General features: G+C 43.2%; 1 protein-coding gene across 1 annotated transcript in view; it reads left to right on the top strand.

The window, feature by feature from the left end:
* The first annotated feature begins 1,041 nt into the window (after window positions 1–1,041).
* HADH (hydroxyacyl-CoA dehydrogenase) overlaps window positions 1,042–14,013 on the top strand; it is a 34,260-nt gene continuing 21,288 nt past the window's right edge. The window contains exons 1-3 of the mRNA XM_038398551.2: window positions 1,042–1,212; window positions 6,950–7,078; window positions 12,198–12,355. Of these exons, the coding sequence (XP_038254479.1) occupies window positions 1,093–1,212; window positions 6,950–7,078; window positions 12,198–12,355 (407 nt within the window). The 5' untranslated portion in view covers window positions 1,042–1,092. The remainder of the gene's footprint in view (window positions 1,213–6,949; window positions 7,079–12,197; window positions 12,356–14,013) is intronic.

A 14,013-nucleotide genomic window follows, 5' to 3' on the forward strand; every position in this document is an offset into this window, starting at 1 on the left:
GTGTATATAAATCTCTCCTCTGTTTTTTCCACCAAATGCATCTGATGAAGTGAGCTGTAGCTCACGAAAGCTTATGCTCTAATAAATTTGTTAGTCTCTAAGGTGCCACAAGTACTCGTTTTCTTTTTGCAAATACAGACTAACACGGCTGCTACTCTGAAACCTTACTGGAGGTATTACTGTAATCAGTAACTGCAGTTGTGATACCCTTGCATGCAATAAAATTTGACCTTTGCTTTCCTATTTATCTTAGGCAGCTGCTTTGTTGAGTCCACCGGTAGCAGATTCTCCCAATCTGGCTCTTTTGAACAGGCAGGGGATTTTTGTTCTAGGGGACCTGGGGTTGCTGTTTCAGTCCTTCTGCGGAGTCACGATAGGGAGTGGCCCTGTGGAAGGTGCCACGCTTCCCCCAGAACAGCTCATTCACTTTATGAAGTTGGTAAAAACTTTTAAGAATCAAAATCAGGGCCTCCATTCTATGCAATTTTCTCTCTCTCTCTTTTTTGAAACTAGTATAGGAGTGAAGGAGGGCTTGGCTGTACTTACCCTTATCTCTAGCATGAGAATTCCTGCTCACCACGGCTGGTGGAGCCACCAAAGAGAAGAAAAAAGGGACATGCGTTTTGAGGCACGGTGTGACCACTTTTTTTTTTTTTTTTTTTTTGGGGCACATTTTGCTGGTGGTTATGGAGTAAGGCTAGGTCATGATCATGGGGGGTCAGGGCGGCAGCGCCTGCCTGCGGGGACGGCGCACTGGCTTCTCAAAGTCTGCGGGGTAGGGGGCGCTTCGGGTGGCTCTTGCCCAGGGTGCTGGGGAGGGGGGAGCGGGGGGATGCCCAGGCACGTGGCGTGGGTGGCTCTCGCCCATGGGGCGGGCACTCTGCCTATTTTCTGCCCCAGGAAGCCACGCGGCCGGCTCTGGCCCTCGGGGCCGGGCAGGGGCGTGGCGTGCGGGCGGCCGCTGCCCTTCAGGGCCGCGGCGGGGGCCGGGCCCGAGGCCCCCGAGGTGGGCGGGGCCCGAGGCTGCCGCGGCCCCGCCCCCCCAGCTGGGCCGCTGCTTGCGGCCGCCCCCGCCCGCGCACTCCGCTCGCCATGGCCTTCGCCACCCGCCGCTTCGCGCGCGCCGCGTCCTCCGCCGCCGCCGCCAAGAAGCTGATCGTGAAGCACGTGACCGTGATCGGGGGCGGCCTGATGGGCGCGGGCATCGCCCAGGTGAGCGGCCGGGCCGGGCCTCGCCCCACCCCGCTGGGGAAGGGAGACCCGGGGCGGGTCGCAAGGGGCGCGCCCTTCCCTCCCCCCCCCCCCCGGAGTCTCTGCCTCGCCGGGGGCCCGTGTCACCGGGAGGCACCGCTGCGGGGGGGCCCACGCAGCCCCTGGCCCCCCCTTGAACTGCAGCCCGGGCGCCTTGGCCTGCGCTATCCCCGGACGCCGAGCTCCCCGGGGTGGGGCGGGCTACCTACCCCTCTGCGCCCCCCCCCCCCCCCGGGCTCGGCAGGAGGGGGCTGAGCTCGGGAGGCGCCTCCCGAGCCGGCTCAGCCAGTTGTCACCCCAGCCATTGTACGTGAACCGTCCTAGATTATTTGAGAGCAGGAACCTCCTGGTATGTGTTTGTACCGTGCCTCGCACCCTGGCGCCCGGATCCTGATCAGGGCCGCTGAAGGGAGCTGTAGCTCACGAAAGCTTCTGCTCAAATAAACGTGGCCGTCTCTAAGGTGCCGCAAGTCCTCCTTTTCTTTCTGCGGATACAGACGAACGCGGCTGCTGCTCTGCGCCCTGTCCTAGTATAAATAACGCTGCCTCTGCCATCTTTTTGCTCTTATGGTTTCTGTTGTTCTGTCTTGTCGTTTGCGCCACAGGCTGTCTTAAAAACTTTTCTGCCGTGAGTCACTTAACTTGGCTTGATATTTTAACTCTGAGCATAATTAGCTGCATTAAATGGTCTATGTAGGCAGGTCTTCAGCACTTCGTTCTTAAACATCTGATAACCTGAGACTTTGGATAAGCACTCTGTTTCAACTTTTAAATATGTTCAAACCTGTAGGTGGTCGTCTCTTATCTAGGCATAAAAACGTGCGAGAAACTGCAACAACCTGTTCAGCATGGAGTTGATGCAATCATTTTCTTCATCCCCTTTGTGCTTCACGTTAGTGTTAGAATAGATATGCATTGGATTCAGTTTCAGTAGGGACACAGTAAACATGTAAGGTGGTCCGTTTTTAAAAAAAAAAAAAAAAAAAAAAAAAAAGAATTAAAAGTAGTTTCAAATATTGCACCTACTGCTGAGTTACCCTGTTTTGTGATTGTACAGGAACATTTTCTAGTCTTTTAAAATGTTTGTGGGGATTGACAAGACAATGGAGAAACTGACTATGGAGGGGAAATGGTAACTATACACAAAGTGTGGTTATGCACAAAGCAAATGCTACAAAAACGAATATTTTTCAAGTCTTTGCTAGTCTTGAAATTAGCTCCCATGCTGTGCCACTGAAGCCAGTGGGGTTCTGTGTGAGACATGCAGCCTGTCCATTTGGACTCAGTGCAGGATCATGCTAGAGGGATTACTTGCAACAATACGAGGTACAAAATATGTAGATGTGATTTATTTATTTTTTAAAAATTTTAATATAAGCCATGCCTTTTCCAATGTATATTTGTGTTCAGAGTGTTCTTCGCAATCCTCCAATCTTTATTTGTCACGGAAGAGTACAAAATTTGGGTTTTTCTTGTGAATCTTTCACCCACTGCCTGACTGATAAGGCAGAAGAAGAAAGCCCTATGAAAATGATTTAGTACCAGATTAATGAGGAACAGATTGATTGACAGTCTCGCTAAATAGCAAGAGAACTAAATTTCATTTTGTTAAGTTATTTGTAATCTAGTGTTTTACAGTGGGTTAATATTTAAATGGGATTTGCTTGTTTTCCGTTAGTGTTCAGCCATTATAGTCTTTGATTTGTAAAGTTCACTTTTAACTTGACATTTTTGTCTATCAAGTGGCTGATTGCTAAGCCAGGGACAGAACTATTTCAGATACATTACTTATCTAACAAGGAAAATAATACTTTTGAACATCTGTAGCACCTTTCATTTACAGATCTCAAAGCACTTCACAAACAATAATTAAGCCACACAGCACTCCTGAGATGTAGGTTGCTGCTATTTCCCCCAATTTACAGACAGGAAAACGGGCACAGAGAGATACAGTGATTCGCGCAAGGTCACAAAGCAAACCAGGAGTAAATTCCAGGAATTCTTAACTTTTGATTTCCTGGTTTAACAACTCAGTAGTGCTCCCTCAGCGGTATAGCTTTTTCTGATATTCTTGTTGCATCTATTGTGGAAGGAGGTCCACGCATTTGTCGGCTACCTAAAGTGAGGTTAGTCATCTATAACTTTAATTTCTCTATAAAAATAAACTCTCACACCCTTATCACTGGAATTTGGGATTTCTTCTGAAAGAGCTTCAAGGCCTTTCTCAATAAATGCAGAGCCACATGAGTGTGTGGTGAAATCCATAAATATGTGCTCTGAAGTTTCAGGAAGGTGCACACTATTTAAAATTCATTAGTTCAGAGAGACAACTGAAGTCCGTCGTGAATTCTGTTGCATGTTCTGACTCTTTTTGGCAACTGTTTATCAAGAGAAACAGGCATGGTTCTTGAAAGGGTCCCTAGAGTGAAGGAATGCAAGTCCTCAGGGTGAAGGGATGCTTTAGGGTGTCTTTGTTCCTTGTGCTCACTGCATCCTATTGTAATTATAAATATGGGGGTTATCCTACGGCCAGGGTGACTGTGGTACTGCCTGGGAGCAGCACTTCTTTCTTTCTTTGCAATGACTTGTTTTTTTCTTTTAGGTTTCAGAGTAGGAGCCGTGTTAGTCTATATTTGCAAAAAGAAAAGGAATACTCGTGGCACCTTAGAGACTAACAAATTTATTTGAACATAAGCTTTCGTGAAGTGATGCATCTGATGAAGTGAGCTGTAGCTCACGAAAGCTTATGTTCAAATAAATTTGTTAGTCTCTAAGGTGCCACAAGTACTCCTTTTCTTTTTTTTCTCGTAAGGCTTTGGAAGATGCCTTCTTTTAAACCTTTCTGAACTTCAAGTGGGGGAGGTTGGCTGTTGCTCAAGTATAGGTGTTACATACAGTACAATCCAGACTAAGAAGCAGCTGTATCACCCCTGCCCTGCAACCTGGGTTGCCTTGCAACGCCTTGCTTTACAATATCTCACAGTCTTCCAGCATGCGTGCCCCACCCTCAGTGTCTATGTGCAACTGTAGCCTGCGGGCTTCACTTGGGTTACACTCTTGCTCTCACTAGCCTTGGTTATAGTGCAGGGTGATGCCAACAGACCTCTCGTCCTAGATTTTCCTGCAGAAATGTATGTCTTGTACTGCCCAGGCCTCTCCTGCACAATACAGGTTATATTAAGCCTCTTATTCCTTTAATAGAAATAATATGCACACAACTTGTAACCCCAAATGGAGTTTCCCACGCACTTCAGTTTAAACACACTGGATTAAATAAAACAATAAAATTCATTTGTTAAGTACAAAGAGAAATTTTAAGTGAGCAGAAGTAGTGCGGCATAAAAGTCAGAATTGATTACAAGAAAAATAAAGATAAAATGTTGTTGGTGCCTAATTTAATACATGAGAAATTTTTTTTTAAATTTAACAACCACATGCTTTCAGCAGTCTTACTGATCAAACTTCTTATATCAGGACCCCTGTCCCAGTCCAACAACTATTTTGTCTCTTCCGGTGCAGTGAATTGATGGGCAGGGGGTGGGTGGTCCCTTGGTGCATTTCTCCCTCCTTTTTATAGTTCCCCCCTCCCCCCAACCCCCTTGAAAAACATTTCCAGCTCAGTACCAGGAGACAAAAAGTTTGTGGAAGGATGTTCCCTGCTGCTTTTTTCTCAACTGTTGAGCTTCCTTTGTTTCCCTTCCTGCTTGATGCCTCTGTTTACTGCTTAAATGCAAATTAAGCAGTGCAAATATTCCTTTGTTTAGGACAGACTTGTTTCTCAACTTCTGTTTGGAACATGTGTTAATAACATAGTGGAATTTTGTAATTTCACATGCAGTATTGCCACAAATATTTTACCATGACAAGAATGACCAGGAAATTATGAGTTTTTAAGTAATACCCTCAAAATACATGATTTGTACAAAGATTATTACAATAGTGTGTAGGGGAGTGGTTCTCAACCTGTGGCCCAAGCAGCGCATAGCAGCGGCACATGTGACACCGTGAGGGACATGCAGGTAGTATATATATTGTGTGGATGCAGCCTACATAACACAGAGAGAGCTGCATATGCGGTCCACAGTGGTAAATAAGTTGAGAACCACTGGCGGAGGGTGTGAATACAAGAGTACATTCTGTTACAATGGGATCAGGAACTGGGATTTTTTTATTCTATTCCTGATTTTGCCATGTGCACCTTGTGTGACTTCAGGCAAATCACACATTTCTTTCTGCCAGTTCCTCTTGTAAAATAGGAACAGTGCTACTTAACTCTCAGGGTTGTCTTGTTTCTTATTGGCCGTTTGTAAAAAGTTTTGGCTCCTTGGATGGAAAGTACCATTAGTGCAATGTTACTACAATAAATTGACCAGCACCTCTTCCTGTTTTTTCTTCTCTTTTTTAAAAGAAGAAACTGTGAATGTGGCTGTGTAAGAGTGGGCCTGAAAGAGGTGGTAGTCTTTTTAATAACTCCCTTCTCTCTACTAATTTCTGCCACCTGCTATATTTTAGTATAGCACCTTAGAAAACAATAAACTAGTTCAAGGGAATTTTTGTTGCATCACTTCTTTCTCCAAGTTGGAAGCATTACTTTGTTCAGCACCATACAGAAAGACTAAACAAAAGCCATGGAATACATAGTAATAGCACATTGCAATGCAGCTTCAGAAAATTACAGAACAGTAATTTTCAACCTTTTTACATTTGTGGACCCCTAAAAAATTTCAAATGGTGTGTGGACCCCTTTCAAAAATCATTGGGGCCTATACGTGCCTCTCACAACATGTGGTGTACCTCATCTAGTGCACCAAAAAAGTATGTGGGTGAAATCTTACAATCAGTATGCCCTTAGAGGAACTCTCACAGAAAAACTATCTAAAAAGAAACACATACCATCTCTCCTGTGGGCGCACGCTTTTCACAAAGTAGCCACTCCATATCTGACCTCTCAGTACTCCTCCTTTAGGGAAACCGGCACAATACCTTCAAAAGGCGAGCCTGGGAACATAAAGTCATAACTTTGTTAGACACTAGAAATCATGGACTCAACAGAGACACTGGTTTTATATCTCATGACAACAATTTGTAACACACCCCACTGCCTGCTAATCCTCAATTGCCCACTTCATTTTAAGTGGTCTCCCACCATGTGTGTTTAACCCCTGAAGTTTAGCAGTCTGTCCCTGCTTGTATTTAGCTCAGACACTCTGGTTTCCTTCCCCAGATGTGAAGATCTCTCTGAAGTTCGAAAGCTTGTACTTTTCAGCAGTAGGGTCCAGTAGAAGATATTACCTTGCCTAGCTTGTGTCTTGTATATCCTGGAACCAACACAGCTGCAACATCACTGCAAATAAATAATGAAGTAACATATATAGTAAAAAGATGACTTTTTAAGATTGTGTTGTAATAATCTGAGCTGTTTGTAACATAAGTAAGAACATTCAGTGTTTTTTAAGATTTTAAACTGACTGTGTCTCTCTCTTTTTTTTTTTTTAATGTTGTTTATAGATGAGTCAATATTTAGGTGCCAAATACAAAATTAAGATTATTTGATATGAACTCAGTTCTCTTTATCCTATGGTGTAACTGCTTAAATTTAATTTTCTTCCCACCCCTTTCTCATTTTCCCTCCTATTTAGCCCAATTGACTTGTCTGTTTTACATTCTTAATAGCTCCTTTCTCCCTCCTTCTCCCCAGGTTGCTGCAGCAACTGGTCACACTGTGGTGTTAGTGGACCAGACAGATGAAATCCTGAAGAACTCCAGGAAAGGGATTGAGGATAGTTTGAAACGAATGACAAAGAAGATGTTTACAGACAAGCCTGAGGTGACATCTTGGTATTTATAACCATTGGACAAACTTTATTGAATTTTATAGAATTACTATTTTAATGTTGTGATTGTTGGCAATTAATGCACAGATGAATACAGGAGAATCAGATTGGTAGAATAGTATTATAAATACATTAAAAAAGCTGGGAAGATAAGAAGTTAAAATATTTGCAGGGTTTTTTGATTGGGAAAGTTGGTGTATCGTGTCTTTTTCTGGTTTTTCAGATTATAGTCTTAAATGACAGATTAACCTCAAAAGCTAGGAAGTCTTTGAAAACTAAGATTAAAGCCCAAAGTTTGAGTGGTATGTTATTTATCTTTATGTAATAGTAAGATTTCTTTAAACCATTGTAAAGTACTATACACCAACTTTACCCAAAAGCAGAGATTACAAGGTTATAATTATACAATTTAAGGAACCTCAGTTAGACTTGCTTTAGTCGCTGCATGGGGGAAGGGAGAAGCATAGCTTTGCATTTTACGGCAGACATCTGTTCTCCCTTTGTATCAGAACTGCACCTTATCCAAAAGTGGTGGGCATAACTAATGTGCCTGAAATAATTGCTGGCTTTGAAAGAGTGGGCTTTCCAAACTGCACTGGGGCCATTGATGGCACCCATTGGCCCATAATGTGCCCTCCTCTAGGAGCAAATGAATGTCGGCCGCAAAAGGTAATACTTCATTGTTCTGCAGGCCTTGGTCAACCATAGAGACAGGTTCCTGGACACTATGGGATGTACTGGTTCTGCGGACGTCCCATGGACACTGAGATGCCAGGGTTCTGTGGAGATCAGGCATTTACCATTTTGGACGAGTGAGAACCATGTACCCCTCCCAAATTATTATTAGTGGGCTCTCAGTGCCCCCTGTTCTATTAGGAGACCCTGTATACCCTCTTCTGCCATGGTTCATGAAACTATACCCTACTGTTAGAGGACTTGGCAAAAGAAGGTTCAGGAGTTGACTGATGTGGTGAAGTGTGCATTTGGCAGACTCGAAGCAAGATGGGACTAGAATCGTGGAACCATAGGGTTAGCAGGGACCACAGCGGTCATCTAGTAAAACATTTGGATGTCAGTGTTGTCAGTGCCATCAATATTATTGTGGCCTGTTATCCACTGTACAATTTCTGCAAGGCAAAATGGAGAATGTTTTCACCTGAAGTGGACTCAGGCTGCTGCTGGTTTGCAAGCCTGGTACAGACAAGTAGACAATGCACCTGACACGACTGAGGTTGGATCCGGACAGGCAAGGGAAATCAGAGATGCCTTGTGTGTTCACAGGGTGCTATGCATGAGAAGATGTGATTTTTAACATGCTAACGAACGGGGCACATTGCAACTTATGTGCCACTGCTTTATTGTATGTAGACATTAAGTTACTGCTAGGTTGTGGATTTTGATTCTTTGGGATTTAATAAATCCTTTGGATAGAACTTTGAGGCTTATTCTTTTTGCAAACAAAATAGTTTACTGAAAAATATTCATTCCAATTACATTGAAAAATCCTTGGCATCCCAGCTGCCATCAAAAAGCCAAAACAAACAAACACACACAGAGCAGAATAAGCAAACAGCCAGACAGAAGTAGCAAACTGTATAAGTTCAACCACTACAGTTGTACTGGTAGTGAAACTGAATGTTCTCGTGTGCCTGTTCTCTTTTGCCCTGGTGGGGTATGTTGTGTGGGATGTCCACAGATGTACTGTTCTGTGTGTGGTTCATGGCCCACCGAACCCTTGAATTGTCCAGTGGCTGTACAGGCTGCAGGAAGTGGTAGCATGGCGGGGATTCTGTGTTTGCTAGAGCTGGGACTTGCGTGGCTATGAGTGCAAGCAGCCTCTCACATGGGTCCTTCCGCTGCACTCTGTCCTCCTCCCTCAGTTTCTGTTCATGATCAAGGAATGATGCCACCGTTTTCTCTTCCAGCTTGGCTATCTCCCTCCCCCTCTGAACCTTCCAGTCCTCCTCCCCTTTCTGGAAGGCCAGTTGCTCATCTGCCATAGCCAGAATGTCCTGCAGCATTTTGTCCCGGACACTTTTCCTTTTGCTGATTGCGTGTCGGTTCCCCAAGACTTCGAGTTTGATGCCTAGAGGTGGAAAGATCTGCCAAGGAAATGAAAGAGTGCATTATTTTGTGTCCATGGTGGGGGGAGAAAGCAATCCCTTTCCCCTCTTTACACTCTGCATTATGGCAAGACCACAGGCTGATACTTCTATCTCCTCGGTGGTGTTGGTTTTTTTTATTATTCATTCTTTAGTCACTGGCCTGTTAAGAGGGTCTAGCCAGCCACATTGCTAGCCCAGATACATTATAGTAAGAATTGCATATTAGAGTCATTTAAAAATTGTCTTTAAAAAATTTCACCCCAGCTGGAGGGGTGGAGCAGGTCTTCATACCAAAGGGCCTGTTATAAGTTTCTATTTTAACATTATTTCAGGCTTAGTAAGTCTTAGAAGACATACATCTGCCAGAGGGATCTATTATTGCAGGCCAGCAGAGGAATACCATTCCTCTGTGCAAAGGAGCTTTTCCAGTGTCGGGTGACTGAACAGCATATCTGTGAAAGGAATGGGCTAGTGAGCTACAGAGTTGGCTGTAATAAGTTGCCCTGCATTGGAATCTGACCAACCAGATAGTTTCTGCTGCATGAAAAGTTTTCAAGCACTTACCAGCTAGGAGTGAGTGAAAATTCAGGTAAAAATCAGTAAGATGCTGAATTAGGATGGAAATGTTTTATAGCTATGGAAAAGACTACCTTCCACTGCCTCTTCCACCCTGGACAATCTTGGACAGCCATAAGTGGACAGGGACCCAGGCAACGAAATACACCCACCACAGCCATTAGGACTAGTAATCCAGAAAGAGACCTGCTCCAGTGCTGGCGGCAATGAAACTCAAAACAACATGCCGGTGTGACTGAGTTGCACACGTAGCACTACGTGGTGAAATATGCACCCACGCTTGCTGAGACTAATACCCCTTTTCTAACAATAGCCATATAGTCAGTAAAAAGTTATCACTAGCTGCTCCTTTTAATTTTTTTCCTTTCTTGACATCCATCATGGTCCCCACATGGAATTGAGGAGCGGGTGGGGAAATGGCTTGGCTTGTGGTCTCAGTAAAATACAATTCCCTGCATGTAATTTTTCTCTATACCAATAATTATATTGGTCATAGCCTGGAAATCTCTCCTACTTGTTATAATAACCAAGATTTTGGGGTCCATTTACCAGATTACAGCTCCTGCTGCATTGTCTCCTGGCAGTTTCAGACAGTTAATGTGAATATGGGCCCAAGATGTCCCCTAATTGATCCAGTTCCATGACCTGGTGCAGACCTGATGCCAGCACCCTGCTGTGTTCGGGGTTTTGCTCCTGTGACTCTAGTGGTCTCCCTCTCTCTGCCTCCAGGATTCTAAGCATATCATCCTGACTCAGGAGACAGGACTATAGACTCTCTACTGTGGGTGGTTCCCAGCTTTTGATTGAATTCCTTGTAACAGAAGTGGCCAGGGAGTTCCTGGGCTGACCATTCCCATCCTTTGCTTTGCAGTAGATGATCTTGAGGTGCATGATTTTCACTCCGCACTGGACAGTGGTCTGGTTGATCCCTGACTCTGCCAAGCTCTTGTGCTGGTTTTTGTTGCTTTTGTCAAAATCTTGGGCCTTGCAGTCCTCACACCACAGACTGACAAGAAACCTGGTATGGACTTCTCTGTGCTTTTTGGACAATCAAGGCTCAGCTGTGTTTGAAGTTGAGCAGTCTGCATGCAGCGTAGGGTTGAATGGAGCAGATGCATTTGAACTAACAGGTTGCTTTCAGTGCATAGGGGGTGAGTGAGAAGTTAAGAGGTAGAAGAGCTGGAGCATACAGGCCTCAGGAATTGTGGGATAGCATTGGTGGTTTATCAGAACACAAGCACTGCAACATGTGCTTTAGCTATGTCCTCACTGCAAAGTGGGAAGGCTGGGACATGGGCTACAGCAAGACACTTATATCTATGCCCCTGCATGAGCTAGCAAGCCTGTGTTCTGAGGCGGTAACAAGCATATGTTAGAAAGCTTTATGTGTGGATGGTAGGGAGGTTGGTTTTAAGCATGTGTCAGAGCCCGTGTCTGCACTATCATGTAGACATACCCATGGCAGGAATAAGGTCTTGTCTGCATGGGGAAATTTACCAACATAAAAATACCAGTATAATTATACAGCTATAGTTACAGCGGTATAACTCCCTGTAGGAACACTCGTATTCCAGAATAAGGAATGTCTTTTTCCAGTATAGCTTATGCTGCTCTGGAACCAGTATAAGCTAAATTGGGAAAAGGCACTCCTTATTCTGAAGTACAAGTGTCCACATGAAGCGTTATACTGGAATAACTATTGCTTTATAATTATAGTACTATAGTTATGGTGGTAAATTTCCCTGTGTAGACAAGTCTCTGTTTTCAGCTGTACTGCATCTCTATTCTCTCTTGTTTAAAAAGCCTGCCTTTGTATTTGATCTGTCCTCATAAACTGTGTCAGTGATTAACAGTTCTGGCAATCACAAAAGAGATTTGAAATTTTGTTCCCATTCCTAGCAGAACTCTAATACAGTGAATGTTGCCTGTAAGCCATTTCATTTGCTGAGGTGTCCATGAAGGGCTTTGAATTATAACAGTGAACTGTTAAACCAGATAGCTTGCTTATGGAAGGAAAAACAATATAATGGTTTAAAACCAAAGAAGTCCATTTTCACGGAGGGCAGGTCACAATTCTCCTGGGAAAGTATTGAAGTGGTAAGTCAGTTGTTCACTGGAACTGTCATTCTGAAGGTTGAAATAAAGGGTGCGGTGGAGAACAGTCATCGTAAAAGAATGAAATAAAGGATCTCCTCCTTGCTTGTGAGAAGACTTGAGTTGCTGTGAAAGTTTAGTCCATCTGTGGAAGTATAGTACTCTCATAAACTTAAAGCTTTCTAATTGATCTGGAAATATAGTGCAAGTTATAACGCCTAATATTTTTAAGGCTCAAAAAAGCGACCAATGAAATGAAATGACCTCTGAGAACTTTCATACCAAAGAAATGAAACCTTTTAGAAATAGGTTTTATGACTTCTGTTTAACCTTTCAGGCTGCTGTTCAGTTCATTGAGAAGACCTTAAAGAATCTAACAGTGAACACAGACCCAGTAGCAGTGGTACACAGCACCGACCTTGTGGTTGAGGCCATTGTGGAGAACCTGCAAGTGAAAAATGATCTCTTCAAGAGACTGGACAAGTTTGCTCCAGAGTATGTATGATTAAACAGAATGAATTGGAATCCATCACCACTTGTCTCTTACGTTGTTTTGAAATTTATAGCAAGTATCTTTTTCTTGAAATGACAGTTTTATGTCATTTTCTTAGCTTCTACACTTAAGCAAGAAGCTTTTCTTAGGCTCCCTTTGACTCCAGACTATCATGTGATATGGAGTATTTGACATGCCAATTGCTGATTTTTCTGAACACATAGCAAGTGTAGTTACCCAGTTTATTTTCATGTTATGCCTCATTCAATAGATTTCGTGGTATGCATAGACAGAAAATGAGTTAATTGCAAATTTCTTCTGTTCCATGGATTTGTAGTATACTTTTCCATGTCATGTTAAGGATCTCTTTATTTGTTTAATTGTTCCAACAATATGTTTTTCAGGTCAAAGAGAAATGTTAGGCCTGAGCTTTTCTTTTTCTGTAGCAGTGGTTTTAGGGTTTTGTTTTTATAACTTTTTAATGTTGGCAGTTGTTTAGCATGGCAGCCAGCAAACCAAAAGATGTAATTGTCCAACTTATTTCTGTGTAATATTTTACACATATTCCATCTTTCACCCAAATATTCTTCACAAATTATATGCATACAGCATGAGTGCAATGCAGAATTCTTTCCCTCCCCACATTAAAATAGGAAATGACTTCTAAAGGGAACAAAGGGAGAGCAATTCTCCAGTCTCAGCTTGTGAACAAAGATTAAAAAAATATAGAGAAGCCTATGAACCAATTAGAATGAATTATTGAACTAAACCATTCTCCTGTCGTCCCCCGCCCCCAGCTGCTTACACCAAAGAGGTTTAATCTTTATTGGTGTTATAGAAATGGAGATCTGACAGGCCCTGACCTAAAATGGAAAATATTATCAATTACTTTGTCAGGCTGATAAATAATCAAGGAGGCTGAAGAGGTGAGAATCATGATTCCAAACCCATTTTGTCATGTGCTTTTCAAAAATGGCTGCAGAAGTTCTGATCAGTAAAGGATTAGCAAATGTCAGAGTTGCATTTAGGCAGCTTGTATCCTCTGAGACAAACATCACTCACATACAGTGGCTGGGGTGGGTACCAGCACTCATACAAATACTGTTGGTACCACTGAGTTTTAATCCTGCATTAAGGTGGTTGAACTAGAACTATCTGTGCAAGACTTAACCCAAATATACCCACAGAACGATAATTTAAAATTCTCCTGACACAGGTATTGATAGGATTATTATACAGATTGTACTAAGAGCATACAATAAGGCAGTTCTAGTCTGTGGTATTTAAATCAAGTAGGGCTCAGGGAGAAGATGTGAGATTTCCCTGCATCTAGTGAAGATGACTTCCTCCTTCATCTCTTGCTAGGTACAGCAAACCATCCAGGGTGGGGTGACATTTTATTGTGTGGCTCACAAAATTACATGTGAATATAGTCCAGATTCCACCAACTGGCAAGTATGGGAGGGCAAGAAATTCCCCGGGGAGGAGAATTCCATACAGAATCCCTCCCCCTTTAAAGAGTTTTATCCCTTTCCTGCTCCTCTGCAAATTATTCAATTCAGGCTATGGAGAAGTGTTTGTATTTGGGGCAGATTGTCTACCTGGATAAATACCCAGGATCAAATAATTTTGTTTGTATTGTGAAGATAGCATAACAGTT

The sequence above is a fragment of the Dermochelys coriacea genome, chromosome 4 (genome assembly GCF_009764565.3).
Source record: "Dermochelys coriacea isolate rDerCor1 chromosome 4, rDerCor1.pri.v4, whole genome shotgun sequence".
Classification (NCBI taxonomy): Eukaryota; Metazoa; Chordata; order Testudines; family Dermochelyidae; genus Dermochelys; species Dermochelys coriacea.